This window comes from Capricornis sumatraensis, chromosome 8 (genome assembly GCF_032405125.1).
Source record: "Capricornis sumatraensis isolate serow.1 chromosome 8, serow.2, whole genome shotgun sequence".
In the NCBI taxonomy this organism is placed as follows: Eukaryota; Metazoa; Chordata; class Mammalia; order Artiodactyla; family Bovidae; genus Capricornis; species Capricornis sumatraensis.
Window position 1 is genome coordinate 48270753 of NC_091076.1, and position 22121 is coordinate 48292873.

General features: G+C 43.6%; 1 protein-coding gene across 2 annotated transcripts in view; it reads left to right on the top strand.

Moving 5' to 3' along the window:
* The window catches only part of FAT3 (FAT atypical cadherin 3), a 648324-nt gene that overhangs the window by 534823 nt on the left and 91380 nt on the right, over positions 1 to 22121 (top strand). For both annotated transcript variants that reach the window (XM_068978441.1, XM_068978442.1), the window contains exons 9-12: positions 1685 to 5758; positions 11306 to 11502; positions 12464 to 12617; positions 14814 to 15047. In XM_068978441.1, coding sequence (XP_068834542.1) covers positions 1685 to 5758; positions 11306 to 11502; positions 12464 to 12617; positions 14814 to 15047 — 4659 coding nt within the window. The remainder of the gene's footprint in view (positions 1 to 1684; positions 5759 to 11305; positions 11503 to 12463; positions 12618 to 14813; positions 15048 to 22121) is intronic.

Consider the following 22121-nt stretch of genomic DNA (forward strand, 5'->3'; position numbering starts at 1 on the left):
TCACTGGCCTTCTTGTTGTCATGAAATGGTCATGTTCAGGCGGCATGTCCACATTTGGGGTCAGAATCAAATTCTTACCTCTGTTAGATTTGCTCCCTCTCGAGAAATAAACAAGCATACAAATAGGCTTCACAGGAACATGACATTTTTGTTTTCAGACTTGGAAAAGTTTGATTAATACGTACATAGTAAGAAGTGTGTAAATAGCTGTATTTATTGTATATTTTGACTCTTGTGACCCCAGAGACTAGCCCACCAGGTTCCTCTGTCCATGGGATTTCCCAGGCAGGAACACTGGAGTGGGTTGCCATTTCCTACTCCAGGGGATCTTCCTGAGTCAGGGATAGAACCCATGTCTCCTACATTGGCTGGCAGATTCTTTACCACTGAGCCACCAGGGAAGCTCCATATTTCAATAAGAACTGTACTTACCTGCCTTCTCAATCCTGGAGCCAATTGTAATGATAATGACATTTAAACTCTCTGTATGTTGCCATGCTATAGAACTTCAAAAATTAAGAAAAACTCAGATATATTTGAATAACATAGATTTTAAACTTGTGATGTAAAAAAATGGGGACCCAGAAGTATGTGTGTTGTTTGAGAAGTAGGGGAAAGCCCCACAAGAAGCAAAAAGCCATATGGTGAAGGATGCCACTCCCCACTGTTCGTGACCTGTGTACCGCGTTCTTGGCGCTCTTTGCGTTTTGTGTCCCCCACTCTCTCCTCCTCTTTCCTACCCTCCACAGTCCTGGATGTCACCCCCGCCTGTCTCAGAGGCAGGCCTCTCAGCTTCCGCAGCGTCAGGGTGCACAGGGTGCACAGAGGCTGCATCCTCTCAGTCTCCTGAGGTTCATGCCTCAAGTTCTTGATTTCAGTGCCCCTTCTGACGAACAGTTCTGTACTTCACCAGAAACCTCTCAGAAGTTTAGCAGATAGAATGGCTACTGATTGAAACAAGTGCCTTGTCATTGTTTATGTCCACTGTTATATCCATGTGTGCATGTGTGTGTGTGTGTGTGTGTTGGAGTGTAGGGGATTTGGAAAAAATTCTTGCAGCTTACAAAGCAAATGATGACTTGAGAAGAATTCTCCATGCCTGAGCAGCAAACCCCCTCCGCCTCCCCCAAGTAGTGTTGGGAATGAACTTGATCCTGATGATATGAAACAATACCAATTCCATGCAGCAAAACTTACCTTTGGGATTATCTTAAACCAAATGATTATGTGACACTGTTCTGATGCGATTCCTACAACCTTCTTTCTTACAGCATAGAACGTGGAATTTGGGCACCGATTTCGGGATAAATGCCTTTTTATCAGTGTCACTGGCATGTGCCAGCCCAATCTGGGAATAAGAAAGTCCTAAGCATTCTTACTAGAAAAGTCCTTCCTGCAAACTCTTATTTCCCAGTTTGAAACTACGTAAGTGCTGGGCTGTTTTTCTTGTTAACCTGGATTAAGAAGATACTAATCTGAAATTCACAATGTACTGGAAAATTCATTTCAAAGTCTTTTGAATATCCTTTTAGGGAAGTCTCTCATTTTATTTCAGGATAAGGTGGAGTAAAAACAAATAATTGCTTCTATTTGCCATGCTGTGTAAAGTAGCCTCAAGATAAAGAGTTAATCTTCAGAAAATGACCCATTTGAACTCATTTTCTTATTGATTTCTCTATTGCAGGGAACACTGGGAACACATTTAAGATTGAACCGGTCCTGGGCATCATCACAGTTTCCAAAGAGCCAGACATGACGACAATGGGTCAGTTTGTCCTGTCAGTCAAAGTCACGGATCAGGGTTCCCCACCTATGTCTGCCACCGCCATCGTGCGCATTTCTGTCACCATGTCTGATAATTCTAACCCCAGGTTCACTCACAAAGACTACCAAGCAGAAGTGAATGAAAATGTTGATGTTGGAACATCTGTCATTCTAATCTCTGCCATCAGTCAATCCACTCTCATTTATGAAGTGAAAGATGGAAATGCTGATGGGATCTTCACCATAAACCCCTATTCTGGAGTCATCACCACTCGGAAGGTGCTGGATTACGAGCGGACTTCCTCTTATCAGCTCATTGTCCAGGCCACCAACATGGCAGGAATGGCTTCCAATGTCACAGTCAGTATTCAGATTGTTGATGAAAACGACAATGCACCAGTTTTTCTCTTTTCTCAATATTCAGGCAGCCTCAGCGAGGCAGCCCCCATCAATAGCATTGTCAGGAGCTTGGATAACAGCCCACTGGTGATTCGAGCCACTGATGCCGACAGCAACCGGAACGCTCTGCTTGTGTATCAGATTGTGGAGTCCACGGCCAAGAAGTTCTTCACAGTGGACTCCAGCACAGGGGCGATCAGAACAATCGCCAACCTGGACCATGAGGCCATCGCCCATTTCCTTTTCCATGTGCACGTGAGAGACAGTGGCAGCCCCCAGCTGACCGCGGAGAGTCCTGTTGAAGTCAACATAGAGGTGACGGATGTGAATGACAACCCACCTGTGTTCACTCAGGCTGTGTTTGAGACTGTCTTACTTCTACCGACCTATGTCGGAGTGGAGGTTCTGAAAGTTAGTGCCACGGATCCTGACTCCGAGGTACCCCCTGAACTGACATACAGCCTAATGGAAGGCAGCTTGGATCATTTTTTAATTGACTCAAATAGTGGAGTGCTCACCGTGAAAAACAACAACCTCTCCAAAGATCACTACATGCTGATAGTGAAGGTGTCGGATGGAAAGTTCTATAGCACCTCCATGGCCACCATCGTGGTTAGAGAAGCCATGGACAGCGGCCTCCACTTTACTCAAAGCTTTTACTCCACCTCCATCTCAGAGAACAACACTAACATAACCAAAGTTGCTATTGTCAATGCAGTTGGCAATCGCCTTAATGAGCCCTTAAAATATAGCATCTTAAACCCAGGAAACAAGTTCAAGATAAAATCTACCTCAGGGGTCATTCAGACCACCGGAGTCCCCTTCGACCGTGAGGAGCAGGAACTATATGAGCTGGTGGTGGAAGCCAGCCGAGAGCTTGACCATCTACGGGTGGCAAGGGTGGTGGTCAGGGTTAGCATCGAAGACATAAACGACAACTCTCCAGTCTTTGTGGGTCTCCCTTACTACGCTGCTGTGCAGGTTGATGCTGAGCCTGGCACTCTGATTTACCGAGTGACGGCCATTGACAAAGACAAAGGTGCAAATGGAGAAGTGACCTACGTCCTACAAGACGACTATGGACACTTCGAAATTAACCCTAATTCAGGGAATGTTATTTTAAAAGAAGCATTCAACTCAGACTTGTCCAACATTGAGTATGGAGTCACCATCCTAGCCAGAGATGGTGGGAAACCCTCTTTGTCCACATCCGTGGAACTTCCCATCACTATTGTCAACAAAGCGATGCCCGTGTTTGATAAGCCCTTTTATACCGCATCAGTCAATGAAGATATTGGCATGGACACCCCCATTCTAAGTATCAACGCCACCAGTCCAGAAGGGCAAGGCATCATATATATCATTATTGATGGGGATCTGTATAAACAATTTAACATTGACTTTGACACTGGGGTCCTGAAAGTCATTAGCCCTTTGGATTATGAAATGACATCAGTTTACAAGTTGACAGTAAGAGCCAGTGATGCGCTTACTGGGGCCAGGGCTGAAGTTACCATTGATGTGCTTGTTAATGATGTGAATGACAACCCCCCTATTTTTGGTCAACCCACATACAATACAACATTATCAGAAGCGTCCCTCATCGGGACACCTGTTTTACAAGTTGTGTCTACTGATGCAGACTCAGGGAACAATAAAATGGTCCATTATCAGATTGTCCAGGATACTTACAACAGCACAGATTATTTTCACATAGACAGCGCAAGTGGCTTGATCCTGACCGCGCGGATGCTGGACCACGAGTCAGTGCAACACTGCACTTTGAAAGTCAGAGCCACAGATAATGGCTTCCCATCACTGAGCAGCGAGGTCCTGGTTCATATCTACATCTCGGACGTAAACGACAACCCTCCAGTCTTTAATCAGCTCATTTATGAGTCATACGTGAGTGAATTAGCCCCCCGGGGCCATTTTGTAACCTGTGTGCAAGCCTCCGATGCAGACAGCTCTGACTTTGACCGGTTGGAATACAGCATTTTATCTGGGAACGACCGGACGAGCTTTCTGATGGACAGCAAGAGTGGCATCATTACACTGTCCAACCACCGCAAGCAGCGGATGGAGCCTCTGTACAGTCTCAACGTGTCGGTCTCTGATGGGTTGTTCACGAGCACCGCCCAAGTGCATATCAGGGTCCTCGGAGCCAACCTGTACAGCCCTGCCTTTTCACAGAGCACCTATGTAGCTGAGGTGAGAGAGAACGCAGCCGCTGGGACGAAGGTAATCCATGTTCGGGCCACGGATGGGGATCCAGGGATGTATGGGCAGATCAGCTATGCCATCATCAATGACTTTGCTAAGGATAGATTCCTCATAGATGGCAATGGACAGGTCACCACAACAGAAAGGCTTGACAGGGAAAACCCTCTGGAAGGAGACATCAGTATTTTTTTGAGGGCCCTTGATGGCGGAGGAAGAACAACTTTCTGTACGGTGAGGGTGATTGTGGTGGATGAAAATGACAATGCCCCCCAGTTCTTGACAGTGGAATACAGAGCCAGCGTCAGGGCAGATGTCGGGCGGGGCCACCTGGTCACGCAGGTCCAAGCCATGGACCCAGATGATGGGGCAAATGCAAGGATTGCTTACTCCCTCTACAGCGAGGCCTCGGTCTCAGTGGCTGACCTCCTGGAAATCGACCCCGACAACGGCTGGATGGTCACCAAGGGCCACTTTAGCCAGCTGAAGAACACAGTGCTGTCCTTCTTTGTCAAAGCAGTGGACGGGGGCATCCCAGTGAAGCACTCCCTCATTCCTGTCTACATCCACGTCTTACCCCCTGAAACGTCTGTGCCCTCCTTTACCCAGTCTCAGTATTCCTTCACTGTGTCAGAAGATGCAGCCATTGGGAGCACGGTGGATACTGTGAGGGTTTTGCCCACTCAGAAGGTCAAATTCAGCACGGTTAATGGGGAGCGGCTGGAAAATAACAAAGGCAATGTCTTCATCATAGAACAGGAAACAGGCACGATCAAGCTGGACAAGCGTCTTGACCATGAGGTCAGCCCAGCTTTTCACTTCAAAGTGGCAGCCACTATACCCCTGGACAAAGTAGACATTGTGTTCACAGTGGATGTAGACGTCAAGGTACTGGATCTGAATGACAACAAGCCAGTCTTTGAAACTTCAAACTACGAGACAGTCATCATGGAAGGGATGCCCGTGGGCACCAGACTAACACAGGTGAGGGCCATGGATGTGGACTGGGGAGCCAACGGGCAGGTCACCTACTCCCTCCACTCGGATGCCCAGCCCGAGAAGGTGATGGAAGCCTTCAGCATCGACAGCAACACAGGCTGGATCAGTACCCTGAAGGACCTGGATCACGAGACAGACCCCGTGTTCACCTTCTCCGTGGTGGCCTCCGACCTCGGGGAAGCCTTCTCTCTTTCTTCCACGGCACTGGTGTCTGTCACGGTGACAGATATAAATGACAACGCTCCAGTCTTTGCCCACGAGGTGTACCGAGGGAATGTGAAGGAGAGCGACCCTCCGGGCGAGGTGGTAGCTGTCCTCAGCACGTGGGACAGAGACACGTCTGACGTCAATCGCCAAGTTAGCTACCATATTACAGGTAAGTCTGCCACCCTCGGTGTTCACTCTATGCTTTGCTTCCTAAAGAAAGATGGAAGGTGACAGGGGGCGGGCTTCCCCGCTGGCTCAGCGGTAGAGAATCCACCTGCAGTGCAGGAGCCACAGGAGACACACATTCGATCCCTGGGTCGGAAAGATCCGCTGGAGGAGGGCGTGGCAATCCACGCCAGTGTTCTTGCCAGGAGAATTCCATGGACAGAGGAGTCTGGTGGGCTACAGTCCATGGGGTCCCAGAGTCAGACATGGCTGAAGCGACTTAGCACCCACACATGCACGGCAGAGGGGTAAGAGTAGGGGAGAAAGACATGAGATGAGGGTTTGAGGATTTATCTTACCTCTCTGGGACTGAGACAACTCAGTTCTTTAGTTGTTACTAACTCAGCCTTATTTTGAAGTTCATTAGTTTGCTTGTGACAGATGACCCAGACTGATACTCAGTCAATTTTTATCATTTGAAAAAAAGTCCAACTTTGCTGGCAGTTCAGTGGCTAAGACTCCTTGCTTCCACTGTAAGGGACACAAGTTCAGTCCCTAGTCAGGGAACTAAGATCCCACATGCTACACAGAGTAGCCAAAATAAAGAAATAAAATTTAAAAAGAGTCCAGCCAAATATTCCAGTTGAAGAAATAAAAATAGCAGAATGCCTAAGAAGCTTTTTGTCTGAAATGAATATAAATAAATAAAAGTGATGCTTTACTCACCTTTCTCATGTCTTTACTGCAGAAATATACATTTTAATGGAAAAAAAAAAAAAAACCAACACTTCCCTTCCACACTACTCTTCTTTTTCTTTATGGAGCTGTTTTCTTAATGTTGTTTTCTGTTTAACGGTCTTAATGCATTTGTGTTTTGATAGAGTAATTTATTTTTAAGTATATTCCTTTTTCCTACTTTTTGTAATGGTAAGAAAATAAATAGGTTTATTTACAAGTTTTTCCTGGTAATAAAAACTCAGATGCATGCACACACACACACACATGCATGCATGCACACATACAAATCAGAGGGTGTGTTTTTTGTTTTTGCTGAAAAATCTTAAATTATAACTCCAAGTCAAAGGGTATGTGTCCTGACATGGCAAATTTTTTGGATCCCTTTTCTGTCTTTCCAAATAGTAAATAGTAGTTCAGTAGGAAAGCCAAGATAGACAAGTGAGGTCACACAGAATGCACACACACACACACATGTCACCATTGCTCTGAGCATCTTGTGTCAGAGTGAAAATGGGGTATCACTGATCAGGGGTTGCTTTCCAGGGGTGAAGGCCTTCAACTTCTAAGAGGAGAGGTTGGTGTTGTGGGAGCAGTCTTCTTGTTTGGGGGTTCAAAAGCTTATATTTTGATGTTGTGCCATTCAAAGGCAGAACATAAGCCAAGTGCCAAAAAATTTCAAAGAATCCATCCATACTTGTAGTCAGGTGGCTTCCCTTTAGAAAAACAACATTATTCAAAGTGAAAAATGAATTAATTAGAATGCCCTTAGGACGCAAAATCTTCTTAAGTACTTTAGTGAGAAAGTTAATTAATCACCGCAGAATAAGACCCACAGGAGAGCATCCGTGCCTGCGCTCAGGACCCTCCCATCTCCCTGCAGACTCCTCTTTACGCAACTGCTTTCTTGAGGCTGTTTTCTGTTTAAAGGTCTTAATGCATTTATGCTTTTTCTGATACCTTCCATTGTGTGTGTGTGTGTGTGTGTGTGTGTGTGTGTGTGTGTTTCATTAAAATGTATATTTCTGCAGTAAAGACATGAGCGATCATGGTGAGGAAAGAAAGGTGAGTACAGTATCACTTTGACTTATTTGCATTCAGTTTCAGACAAAAAGCTTCTTAGGCATTCGGAGGGATACTTTTCTATTTGGAAGAACAGTTAAATACTCAACTTTAATTATTTACACGTTGTCTCTGAATTCTCAGTGGATGGTTTAAGGGACCATCCCATCGACTTTACCAAAGTAATGAGAACAGAATAGCTTCAAGCTACTGTTACTATTAGCCGTGCCAACCACCAACTGATTTTAATTAGATTTAACTTTTGCTCTTGATGTAACACAACTTGGCTGTGCTGCCACAGATGAACAAAGGACCATTAATCATTTTATTTCACAAAAGAGCAGTGTGGGCCTGCACTGAAAGCATTTAGTAGAGAGGTTACATTTGTGCATTCTGAAATCATATTTGACTGAAGCCTAATTGAATCCTAGTCAGTGGTGGAGGAAAGTGATATCCCAAGGAGAACCCGTGCCTCACCAAAGCATTTTTCTCAACCTCAGCAGATTGGCCTTGAGGGCTCGGTAAGTCTCTGCTATGGGCGGCCGTTCCTTGCTGCAGGTGGAAGTGTAGTATGTTTACCAGCACTGCTGGCTTCTACCCAGTAGATTCCAGTAGCCCAGCCATTGGCATCACCCCTAATGGGACATTCAGAAATGTCTCTTGGCATTGACAAATGTCCCGGGGACATGGGACTAGCCACTCTCAGCTGAGAATCACTGCCCTGGAGGAATGTGCAGCCCTCAGCTTCTCTGCACTGTCTGTCCACTATGGTTCATTTAGCCCATGGCTGAATCGCCAAAATCCAGCCTCTGTGCACCAGTGTTACAGGGGAGGTGAAAAAAGTTGGCTTAAAGCTCAACATTCAGAAAACTAAGATCATGGCATCTGGTCCCATCACGTCATGGCAAATAGATGGGGAAACAGTGGAAACAGTGGCTGACTTTATTTTTCTGGGTTCCAGAATCACTGCAGATGGTGATTGCAGCCATGAATTAAAAGACGTTTACTCCTTGGAAGGAAAGTTATGACCAACCTAGATAGCATATTCAAAAGCAGAGACATCACTTTGTCAACAAAGGTCCATCCAGTCAAGGCTATGGTTTTTCCAGTGGTCATGTATGGATGTGAGAGTTGGACTATAAAGAAAGCTGAGCACCAAAGAGTTGATGCTTTTGAACGGTGGTGTTGGAGAGTCCCTTGGACTGCAAGGAGATCCAACCAATCCATCCTAAAGGAGATCAGTCGAATATTCATTGGAAGGACTGATGCTGAAGCTGAAACTCCAATACTTTGGCCATCTGATGCAGAGAGCTGACTCATTTGAAAAGACCCTATGCTGGGAAAGATTGAGGGCAGGAGGAGAAGGGGATGACAGAGGATGAGATGGTTGGATGGTATCACCGACTCAATGGCCATGGGTTTGGGTGGACTCCGGGAGTTGGTGATGGACAGGGAGGCCTAGTGTGCTGTGGTTCATGGGGTCGCAAAGAGTCGGACACGACTGAGTGACTGGACTGAACTGAACTATGCACCAGTGCCATATTAAATCTCAAAAACTGTTTGGGGCAACGTAGAAAGAAATAGCTTTATTGCTTTGCCAGGCAAAGGGGGCCACAGTAGGCTAATGCCCCCAAGACCGTGTGTTCCTCCCTGGGGAGTGGGCACTGAGCAGCCTTATAGTGTTTAAGGAGCAGGGCATGATCAGCTTGTGGACATTCTTCGCGTTGGTTGAGATGGTGATGATGAGTCAGCATCATCAACCTTTGGTTCCAGCTGGTTTGGGGTCTACGTGCTTGTGGGTAGCATAGTTAACTTCTTTGACCTGGGAGGTTCAGTATCTGCAAAACAACTCAAAGGACATGGCTCAGAATGTTATCTATAGTCCCTGAGGAGGAACTAAACGTCCTTTACTTTGTTTAATGGCTAAAGCATTTATCATTTTTTCTTGCTTGTTTTCCTTTCTGCATTTTCTCACTTCTCAGATAAAATTATTCTTTGACTGAAGTATTCCTACAGAGAAAAGGCAGGCAGATTTATAGGAGAGCAATGGAGAAACAGGCATAGAGAATAGACTTATGGACATGGGGAGAGGGTGACATGTATGGAAAGAGTAACATGGAAACTTACATTACCATATGTAAAAGAGATAGCTAATGGGAATTTGCTATATGGCTCAGGAAGCTCAAAGAGGGGCTCTGTATCAACCTAGAGAGGTGGGGTGGGGTGGGAAATGGGAGGGAGGTTCAAAAGGGAGGGGATATATGTATACCTATGGCTGATTCATGTTGAGATTGACAGAAAACAACAAAATTCTGTAAAGCAAATTATCCTTCAATAAAAAAATAAATTAAAAAAAAGCAGGCAGAGGACAGAACATGGCTGTGGTCTGTTCTGGAAAGGCCTTGTGGGAGCCTGCTTGGTTACAGTCGCGTCCAAGCCGGGGCTTCCCAGGTGGTGCTAGTGATGAAGAACCCACCTGCCAGCACAGGAGACACAAAGAGGCGCAGGTTCGATTCCTGGTCGGGAAGATCTCCTGGAGAAGGGCACGGCAACCCACTCCAGTATTCTTGCCTGGGAAATCTCATGGACAGAGGGACCTGGTGGGGTCACAAAGAGGCAGGCACAACTGATTCTCAGCTTGCACTCTTTTAAAGATTCATTGTAAGAAGGTGAGATGGCTCCACTGTTTCAGTGCAGCAGCAGCCAACAGGCAGTAGGCTTTCCTTATTTATTTGTTTATTGTCGATCTTTCCCACCAGAAAGTGAACTCCACCACAAAAGCAGGGATTTTTGTCACTTTTGTTCCCTGCTGTAACCTCACTGTGTGGCACAGCGCATGGTCCAAAGCAGGTGACAAATACGTGTTGAATGCCCCAAAACCAAAGAGACGGTGAGGATCTAACTGGAGTCTGGGCTTCCGGCCAGTTGTCTCATCAAGTCTTCCTCCATGTTTGAAGTGACATTATCTCCTTCTTCACATTTGGAAGGTCAAGATGGTTTTCTTCTTCCTTCCTCCAAGCTGCTTTTGTCTCCGTGTAGTTCAGTGATGTGGGAAAGGAATGTTGCTGGGACCACTTTCATTGTTTCAGCCTCATCAAAAGTGGTTCGCTCCAACTCTTCTCCTTTTCTTCCATTTTCACCAGCTTCCCTCTGAAAAATTTGATCTAATTGCAGTGCTTATCTTTGAGCGCCTCCTTCAATAACCCCTCATTGGGGCTCTTTACTCCAAATGGGTCTTCCTCTGTCACACAAACTTTTCTCCCCCAGATTTTAGTCCTTAGAAGAAGAGCCGCAGTAAAACATTCTTCATGAAAACATTCCTTAATAGAGCTGACTGCCTTTCCTTGATTGCATAATCAACGGCTAATGAAATTGTCTGGGTAACAAGAGCTATAGTGTATTACATCCTCTCTTGAGACGGAGTGGAAAGACAATTGTATCATCTGAGAAAATGATTGATTGTTCACAGTTTGAATTTGATTGTCCTTAAGGGGAGCTAAACAAGAGATCATCTCCGGCTTCTCTAAGTTCATTTTCTTCCCTTGGAAAGTTACTGTTTTACTTTCCACACAAGCCAAGCATATAAATATCATGCTTTGTTGCAGGAGAATCAAAAGGAAGTGTCAGTTTTTTTTCCAGTCTCGTAAATGATGTAGTTTGAGAGGCACCTGGTTGACCTCGCACAGGCCTCTCACTGTAGGTGGAGATCAAAGCTTTTCATTGCTCATCTTCAGAAACTCTCTTTTCACTGCAGGAGGGAACCCCCGAGGAAGGTTTGCCCTGGGCCTGGTGCAGAGCGAATGGAAGGTCTACGTGAAGAGACATCTGGATAGAGAAGAACAGGATATTTACTTCCTCAATATTACTGCCACCGATGGGCTCTTTGTCACTCAGGCCATGGTGGAAGTGACTGTCAGTGATGTGAATGACAATAGCCCTGTGTGTGATCAGGTGGGATTTGTGGCCGTGTTGGACTGCTGCTTCACTCTGCTTCTCTAAAATTAAGTCAGAACCCATTTCATTTTTCTCCTTAAAACCTGGCTCCATTCTGTTCCTTTCTCCTTGATTAGTGCCATCCAATTTTATATACGCATGTAAGAGGATGAAATACTATAAGCATGGAAAGAGTATAAGTAGCACCATTAGTACTTAATTCTGCCCATTAAAAAATCGGGACCCTTCAAATGAAAAGCTTTCTAAAGAATCATAAAGAATATTGTGATTTTTTCATATCTAAACTACTGATTTCATAAAAGAAAAATGGGCCACTCAAAAGTATAAATTACTTTTGTTGTGTAAGTTTATACAGCTGGCTGGCAGCAATGTTGATAATGAAGCTGGGTCTCCAGGCTTCTCATGAAGTGTCATTTCCCCCATAGTTCAAAGCATGAGAGCCAATGCAAGGTGTCAGTCATTGACTTTATATTCTTTCTTACCAAAATTAAATCACCCTTCATTTACTTTTTCCTTACATGTGGACTGCGAGACAATATTGGTGTTCTTTAGCTTAGAAAATGTTTGCAAATCTTATTAATGCCAGATGTTAGTAGTGGCTCTTCAGAGTTGAAGGGTCCCAAGGACTCCCTGGTGCTTAATCACTATCTGATGTGATCATTATCTGATGTGCATCACAGTTCCACACGGGCAGGGATTTTTGTCTGTTTTCTTTCTTTCTAGCATCTCAATAGTACCTTGCCCATAGTAGCGGGTCAATTAGCATTTGTTGAATGAATGAGCATGGGAGGGGCAGGGCAAGAGATATTTTATGTTTCATCCGATGGTGTAAGATGATTCTACAGTAAAGGAAAAACATAACTGAAGATAAATTATGCGAGTGCCTTTTTAAAGAAATCATTTATAAGGCTAGTATGGCAATCGCCCCACACATAATAATGATTTTGCCTTTGTCCAGGTTGCATATACAGCGTCACTTCCTGAAGACATTCCATCAAACAAAATCATCCTGAAGGTCAGTGCCAAGGATGCTGACATTGGACCCAATGGAGATATACGATACTCACTCTATGGACCTGGAAACAATGAATTTTTTCTAGATCCAGAAAGTGGTAAGGCAACATTTATTCTCTGAAATGACATTGTTAATCCACAAGAAAAGCTAAATTCTCACGGGTCTTATCACTAGGGGGTAGTTGGTATCTAAGAGCCTTAACATGACACTCTGTTATCTTGGACTCTTAAGAAATACTAGTGGCACATTGTGTCTGGAAGACACAAACCTCATTTGACTTATAAACTTGCCCTGACTTTACCTACATGTAGCAGCATGAGGGAATTAGATGTGTCTGTTTGTGTCTCCTCTTTCTCATATCCATGAGTTAAAGCAGCTGCTCTATTAGGTGTATATATAGAATTATATCGTAAATGCAGGTTTCCATGCAAACCAGACAGCAGTGCAGAGTAAGGAGAGTTTCACCTTGTTGAAACCCTTTTTTGGTTCCTATGCTTATTAACACACTTGTCTGATTTTTATTCATCATTTCTGCTTAGTTGTGAGACCTCAGATTTGCTTCCATGTTAAGGTAAAGTTCATAAGGTGAAAGGTTATGTACCCTGAAGGCAGATGTCGGCATTGAAGGCCAAGCTTAATGAAAAAAACATTTTCTATGGAGGTAAATTATTACAGTGCTGTGTACTGGATTGGCCCATCCAGTGACAATTTTTAATTGAAGTGTAATGATTAAAAAATTTGCATATTTCCAGCATTGTATTGGTTGCAGTGAATAATCACTAACTACTGAGTTTCCAGAAGGTATTGGCTTCTCAATAACCTACTCCCATGTCAGCTATATCTTACTGGGAAGGGCTTACTTGCATAACGATATACTACTTGGATATAGAGGCCTTGCACTTTTTTTTATTGAATAGCTAGCGTTTATTAACTACTAGACTTAAAAACACTTTATGGAATATTTGTGATAGACTCTGACATGAACCCCTCAAAGCATCTCTGAGTGATACTGTAACCCAGTGGAGAAGACAGAGCAGTGAGTCAGTAATAATAATAACAGAAATAATAATAGTTATGAAAGACAGAATGACAGGAGTGCCTGCAAGAGATATCAAGAGAGTTATACCTGAGCACAGAAGAAAAAGCAGCTAATGTTCTGATGAGAGGGAAGAGGAAGCTTGTAAAGAAGAACTGGCATTTGAACTGAGCCAGGATTCTAGGGGCTAAAGCGGGTCACTGCCGGCCACGGGCGCGGCGTGGGCAGAGAGCACAGCGCCTCCAGGAAATGCCGTGTACAGCACTGTCACTGGTCAGAGGAGCCACAGGATGACTTGCCAGAAAAGTGGTGGGAAAAATAACTTTAGGTCAGATCTTGGAGGGTCCTGAATGCCCAACTGAAAACTCCCTGCATATTTTTGAGGAGGGGGAAATGATCCAGCCTGTATTTGAGAACTGCCTGCCTTCAGGAAGCTGTAGGAAGAACAGCTTTGTAAGTACTGATGACTTGCTCCCAGTGATATCTACTAATTTTACTAAGAGTACATAATAATATTTCATGATTCTGACTTTTCACCAAACAGCATTTATTCAGGTCTGTCATTGTGCTCATTGCCATTATCCATTGAAATTTAAGTGGCAATGAAATCCCCACCGGGACTGACACCCAGGACCAGTATAGCTATTTCAGTGATTAATAATCCCTCCATGTTTATGAAATCCCCTTCCTGCATGTCTGCTCTGGGCTCCTCAGTTATCCCCCACTGGGACCTCCCCTCAACAACTGCTGGCCCTCTACTCTCCCAGCAAGTGGGATTTTCCTGGCACAATAGGACTCCTTTGTAACCTCTTTCTGCTGGAGCCAGCCTGTTTGGACTGTTTGTTTTCCTCTAGAAGACAGGGTAAAAAAAGATTAAGTGTCTGGAAGCAGAGAGACTAACCCTTCTGGGTCTAAAGACCATTGACCTGATTGACCATCAGAGAACTGAGCAGTTCTTGTGAGGTTTAAAGAGGTGTGGAGCTTCTCCATCCTGCCAAAAGAAGGAATCCCTGACACAAGAGACTTCACGGTGGAATTAATTCCTTTGAAGGTCATGCTGTTGGTTTCTTGTTGTATCCAGAATCCCATAAAATTTTCCCTGATGCTTAAAAAATTTGAACTTGCTCTATTTTTCAAAGTATGAAGCTCTTCAGCCAAATATCAGCAGTCCTTCCTACACTCAGGTTCTGTATGTAATTGAGTCTCTGTTCTTTGAAGAAAGACAGTTTTGAAAAGCGAGGCCATTTATTTTCACAGGTGAGTTAAAAACTTTGGCTCCGTTGGACCGGGAGAGGGTCCCTGCGTACAGCCTCATTGCCAGGGCCACCGACGGGGGCGGCCGATTCTGCCAATCCAACGTCCGTCTGACCTTGGAGGACGTGAACGATAACCCACCAGTGTTTTCATCCGACCACTATAACGCCTGTGTCTATGAGAACACGGCCACCAAGGCTCTGTTGACCAGAGTTCAAGCGGTGGATCCGGATGTTGGTAAGTCAGCTGCCCCTATAGGGGGCCTCCCTGTCTGTGTGTTTCCCACATTCAAGTGCTGCCTGTCCTCTAGCTCCATCAGCCCACTTGGGCTCCTTCCCGTCAGGACAAGTACAGTAAAATACATTTCGGTTCTTTGGCTGATGTACTTCACACACGTGAAAGAAATCTGCAAGACATCTTCCTACCTTTTTTGGGGTTTAAAGAAGCAATAAATTCCTTTAACTTTTAACAAAGGGTTTTGAGTTTGTGGGGTTTTTTTTTTAACCTTTATAATAAAAACAATAGCTTTCCTACTTACTCATTCCTATTGAACATAGTTAAATGTTGTGTGGTGGGGATAATTCATTTCTATTTCTATAAAGAATTGCAACCCATGCTTTAGCTGAAATATGACAGTCTCAATTTATGGTGGTGCCCCATAGTGCAAACACCAATTACTAAATGTGCTGCCAGCCCAATGTGGATTTTTTCTAACTGCCATTTTCCAGAGTATTTTGGTCACATAAACTGACATTACTTGGAGGGGTGGGAGTGGCAGAGGGGAATAAGGAATTAGAATTGAAAGTTGCTAATAAAGTTTGTGTTCAGATCCACTTTACATAATGAGATGGTGAGTTAGAAAAGACTGGAGTTAATTGCTAGGTAGCCTTCCTGAGAATGCATAAGTTATTGAGGTGACTGCATGATGGAGTCTAAATATAAAAGGGCATATAGACAGCCTCTTGGCTGTGCATTTTAAGAGCTGTAAATCAGAGGACTGGGGAATGATGGGGTGTGTCTGTTATGATAAACAGGCCTTTATATAATTCAGTGTCTTATTGCTTAATTCTGAATTGAAAGAAAAATTATTGGACTAATGGAAAAGTAAATACATGATAATTAGTTGAAAACAAACAAAGAGCCCAGGGTCTCTGCATATTTCCCCTTAGAGAAATTAGTGACTATACTATGAATTATTGTTCTTACCTTATTAGCATAATTTTCGAGGCTGAGAACCAACCCTGTAAAAATCTGCATATTGTAAAGCTTGGTAAAAAACATAATAAATAGGAAAAGACTTTTTTGTCAGCTGTACTATGCAACTTACGGAATCTTAGTTCTCTGACAGGGATTGAACCCAGGCCCTTAGCAGTGAAAGCACGGAGTCCAAAACCCTGGACCACCAGGGAATTCTGGAAAAGACTCTTTTATTGACCTATAATCATGAATTATTTACAAATACTCCTTTTTAAAGGAGGATTAGAAAACATTCCCTGGATGATTGATAGCAAGCTTTTGGAGAAAAGAGGACAGAAATTGTACAGATGAATCATTAATAATTTAACTTTGAGAATGTATAATTGGGCCAGAAGTGAAATTTTAAGATTGAAAGTTTTTTAAATTAAAATTTCAATTTATAACATTGGAGTTTTTCTATTCACCTCCTTCCTAAAGGAATTGGGTGTGCTCTGTTTACTAGAGAATGAACAGGGAGAGAGTCTGATCAGTATGTTATGCTTTAGGCAGGAGGCGGGAGGTTACCCACTGACAGACGTGGTTGCCGTAGAGGGCAGGCAGCTAGCTCTGTGCTGCTCAATTCTGCCGAGTCAGCTGTCCGGGTTGGCAGCTGGGGAAGAAGGGTTGACTGGACTCTGCGTTAGCAGGGGCAGAGATGATGAAGCCTTTCAAACATTAGACCCAGAATAACCTATCAGCACCTCTCTCTGCTCTTTGCACCAATTAGCAGAAGGCTTACATTCATGGTTTCAGACCAACATGGAGGTTATGGGTGCTGCTCGTATTGTGTGTTCATCAGGCCATTGTATTCACTTCCAGAAAACTGTAGCACAGGATACCAGATTCTAGGTCATATTCTCAGTTTTTTTAGATCTCATTTAGCTTTAAAAATAAAAACTAAGACAGCTGGGGAGGAACAAATGAGCTCCTCTAAAAAGGTAAACTGAGCACCTGCTGTTTCTAGGCACTGTGCTCACTAGGTGGGGGTGCAGGTCTTGCTCAGAGCCTGCAGGGAGAACCGTTGTCAAACCCATATTCTCCAGAGTCCCAAGTATCAGTGACTGGGGGGTGCTTATGCCGTTTTCATCAGCGGCCTGATCCCCACTTCTCAGTCTGCTGTAAGTCAGCACAGAGAAGCATCAGCCACACATTGAGATGAGCAGTTTGGGGTGGGCAGGGCTGGTGAATCATCTGGAGGCCAAACCTAACCTCTGGCCTAAAGCTGAGTTTGCTCCTGAATCATTAAGACTGAATCCAACCCTACTGAATCCAGTCACTCAGTCGTGTCCGACTCTTTGCGACCCCATGAATCGCAGCACGCCAGGCCTCCCTGACCATCACCAACTCCCGGAGTTCACTCAAACTCACGTCCATCGAGTCGGTGATGCCACCCAGCCATCTCATCCTCTGTCGTCCCCTTCTCCTCCTGCCCCCAATCCCTCCCAGCATCAGAGTCTTTTCCAATGAGTCAACTCTTCACATGAGGTGGCCAAAGTACTGGAGTTTCAGCTTTAGCATCATTCCTTCCAAAGAAATCCCAGGGTTGATCTCCTTCAGAATGGACTGGTTGGATCTCCTTGCAGTCCAAGGGATTCTCAAGAGTCTTCTCCAACACCACAATTCAAAAGTGTCTTTAGTCTGGCTTTATATAGAGTGTTCCAAACAGTTTGGATTAATTGTCAATGAAAGTCAAGAGATATTTATTTGAATTTTCAATTTCTGGCATTTTCTAAAAACAGCACTCAGAAGACTCAGCAATTCCAGGCACACAGTCCCACCATGGTTGGAAGCTGCCATCAGCCAGTTTTCACCTTCCCAGCCATCTCACTTAGGTTTCCATCTGGCCTGCATAGGCCCCTTCTCTAAAGTGACAAGGAAATTCTGATGTTTAAGAACTTTTAGCTTTGAAATAATCATAAGTTCACAGGAATTTGCCCAAAAAATGTACAAGAAGTTGCATGTACCTTTCACACAATCTTTTCTCCCAGTGATACCATCTTGCATAATGATAGTACACTTAGATTTTGACACAGGTGTCTGTGTGTGTGTGTGTGTGTGTGCATGTAGTTCTGTGCAGTTTTATCATCTGTGTAACTTCATGTAACCACCACCCCATTCATCTACTTGCTGCCCCTTCATAACAACACCCACCTTCTCCCCACACTTCCTTCCCAGTCTCTAATCCCTGGCAACTACTAATCTCCATATCTATAATTTAGTTATTCCAAAAATGTTATTTAAATGGAATAGTGCAGCTTGTAACCTTTTTCAAATGTCCTTTTTCACTCAGCATCATTCCCTTGGATCCACCCAAGTTGTCTAATTGGTTTTTGATCCTAGTGAAGAACATTGTCTCCATTTGTATAAATGACAGGGCTATTTGGTTCATGAAACTTCTTTTGTCAAGCATATTCCTTTACCTAAAGTTACAAATGATTTCATCAGTATTTGGCTACAGTATATACTAAGCCACTATAAATTGCAGAAAAGAGACAAAGATATATTAACCTGAAGTCCGAGTCCATTACTTCATAAATTCAAATTTTCTTACAATCTCTTGCTAACCTTTCATACCTTGGTTTTCTAATTAGCATATATATATATATATGTATCTATATCATTATTTTTAGTCAAACAACTCTTTGGTATGCCAAATTCATTATTCATAATGAACTAATGCTCATGTTAGAGTAACTGCCTAGATCAGGAAAAAAAATAAAAATAGGGAGACAAGACTACTTTAGCACCCATTTTATGAGTTCTAAGCAATAGCATGGCAACTATCTAGATTTTAGCATTAAATTCTTCATTTTCCTGTAAAATGGAAACATTCTCCATTCCATGAACTAATGATGTGACTTTATGACCTAATATTTATGAAAATTTAATCCTTTCAGTACACATTATGAGACTTTTTGTTGCACCACCTCTTTGGGGTTCATATTTTGCTATTTACTCTACCTCTTAAGGCAAGGTTAGGTGTCCAGGTTCTCAGTATTGAGGGTTTTTGAAACTAACAAAGGAAATATGCAGTGATAAAAATCGGAGCTAAAATCTGTGACCATTTTAGGCAAAGTGACATGAAAATCAAATGTAAACTTGCACTGGAAAATGTGTCAGAGTCCATGATTTATTGAGAGGCCAATGTCCAGATGTTTGAGATTTAAGAAGACATATTTTTCCTCTTATGCCTCAGGGACATAAAGCAAGGAAATGTTCTAATGAACATGTTCACTCAGGGATTTTGGAGAAACTTGGAAGCTTGAAACACACATTAAAATTATTTTCCATTCATTATAGCTGATATTTAATGAGTAGGTACGCAGCAGCTATTATAGAAGGAACTATACGAAGAATATGCAGTGACAGGCCCAGGGTCTATGCAGTAGTGAAGGGCATAAATCTGGAACACACAAACCTGGCATAAAAGGAAGAACTTCCAGAATCCAGAGTGAATGAGATTCAACAGGCAGAGGGAGGAAGGCCTTCGGGAAGACAGGAACCAGGAGGATACATTTGCAAAGTCGGGAACGTGCTGTTTTTGTTGAGTCCCTCAGTTGTGTCTGACTCTTTGTGACTCCATGGACTGTAGCATTCCAGGCTGCCCTGTCTTCACAGTCTCCCTGAGTTGGCTTAAACTCATGTCCATTGAGTCTGTAATGCCAACAAACCATCTCATCCTCTGTTGCCCCTTCTCCTCCTGCCCTGAGTCTTTCCCAGCATCAGGGTCTTTTCCAATGAGTTAACTCTTTATATCAGGTGGCCAAAGTATTGGAGTTTCAGGTTCAGCATCTGTTTCTCCAATGAGTCTTCAGGGGTGATTTCCTTTTGAAATGACTGGTTTGATCTCCTTGCTGTCCACAGAGCTCTTAAGAATTTTCTGCAGCACCCCAATTCAAAACCATCAATTCTTCAGTGCTCAACCTTCTTTATGTCCAGCTCTCATATCCATACATGACTACTGAAAAAACCTTTGTTTGACTATATGGGCCTTTGTCTGCAAAGTGATGTCTCTGCTTTTTAGTATTAAAACAGTCTAGGTTTGTCATAACTTTTCTTCCAAGGAGCAAACATCTTTCATGGCTGCAGTCACCGTTCACAATGATTTTGGAGCCCAAGATAATAAAGTCTGTCACTGTTTCCATTGTTTCCCCATCTATTTGCCAAGAAGTGATGAGACTGGATGCCATGATCTTAGTTTTTTTGAATGTTGCGTTCTAAGGGAGCTTTCAGATTCTCCTATTTCACCTTCATCAAGAAACTCTTTAGTTCCTCTTTGTTTTCTGCCATTAGGATGGTTTCATCTATATATCTGAGGTTATTGATATTTCTCCTGGCAATCTTGATTCTACCTTGAGCTTCATCCAGCCTGACATTTTACATTATGTACTCTGCATATAACTTAAATAAGCAGGGTGACAATATACAGCTTTGATGTATTCCTTTCCCAATTTTGAACCAGTCCATTGTTCCACATCCAGTTCTAACTGTTGATTCTTGTCCTGCATACAGGCTTCTCAGGGGGCAGGTAAGGTGGTCTGGTATTCCCATCTCTTTCAGTTCAGTTCAGTTCAGTCGCTCAGTCATGTCCAATTCGTTGCGACCCCATGAATCGCAGCATGCCAGGCCTCCTTGTCCATCACCAACTCCTGGAGTTCACTCAAACTCACTTCCATCGAGTTGGTGATGCCATCCAGCCATCTCATCCTCTGTCTTTCCCTTTTCCTCCTGCCCCCAATCCCTCCCAGGATCAGAGTCTTTTCCAATGAGTCAACTCTTTGCATCTCTTTAGACTCAACTAAATAGTTGGGAGAGCATCACATGGTCCAGGACAGAAAGCTGGACAGTGAGATGAGAGAAGGCATCTGGGCCCAGTTGTGGGGGTTCACAAAAGCCAGGAATTGTGCTTAAACCCAAAGATGGAAAAGAACCACTGCACACATAGGACAAAAGAAATTCATCAGTTCTGGGTTTGGGAACTGCTGATCTGATGGAAGCCTCTAACGTGGATGTGAGAAAGCTTCTAGAAGATTATTGAGAAAGACCACAAAGACCAAAATTCAAGTGGTAGCTTGGGATTTAAAAGGAAGAAGTAGATGAGAGAGATTTTACATGTGAAATCTGCCAGTTTTGGCAACTGACTGGACTGAAGGCAAAATGGACAGGCCAGGCAAAAACTCAAATTCGGGTACAAGTGGGCCAGAGGTAGCCTAGGTGGCCTGAAGCAGGACCTCATGTAAAAAAGATAAAAAATTGGAGACACATCAGGAATTAGATTACAGTCCTTCAGGAGTGAAGATAAGTTTGCTAATCATGACAGAGTAGGAAGGCTTTGTCGTCAAGGGGCTTCCGGTCATTACGGGAAACGGACAAACACAAATGAACATTCAGAGAAAATGGGATCAATGTTATAACAGAGTCACTTCATCTGTAAAAGCAGGGATTTTTAAAGGATTAGTCAGACACATGTAAAATGCTAGCTCAGGTCTCTGTGGAAACATGAAAACATGAGCAGTGAATTTTCAAGTGGGACAACTCAGAAAGCATTCACAAAATGGTATTTGCATTCAAGTCAGGTTTTAAGAGCTGGGGCTTGATGTTGGGGCAAGAAGAGGGGAAAGATCTAGTAGCAAAAGAGGATTGTATTAGCTAAGATAGCCTTGACTAGACTGAGGTAACTTTTCAAAAAATCTCAGTGGCTTAGTGCAGCAAAAGTTTAATTCTTACTCCTGTGGGGAGCAGGTCAGTGCAAGTCCATTCGGCAATGTGGAAATCTGGTCCCTCCATTGGGTCAATACCACCTTCGTGACCTTTGCTTCACAAGGTCACTGCAGCAAAAGAAGAGAGGGATGAAAAAGGCATGTCAGCTCTTTGCTGCCTCAGCCTGGGAGAGACCCACATCACTTTGTCACTGTCCATTGACTAGAACTAGTCAGATGATGCTGGGAGGTATAGGAGAGGCCACAGGGTATTTGGTGAGCACTCATGTCTCTGCTACAGTAATGAAAGCAAGAAAGAGAAACTGCCCTATCACATTTCAAAGAAGTGGGAAAAGATGGTGTTCCTCATGTGGTT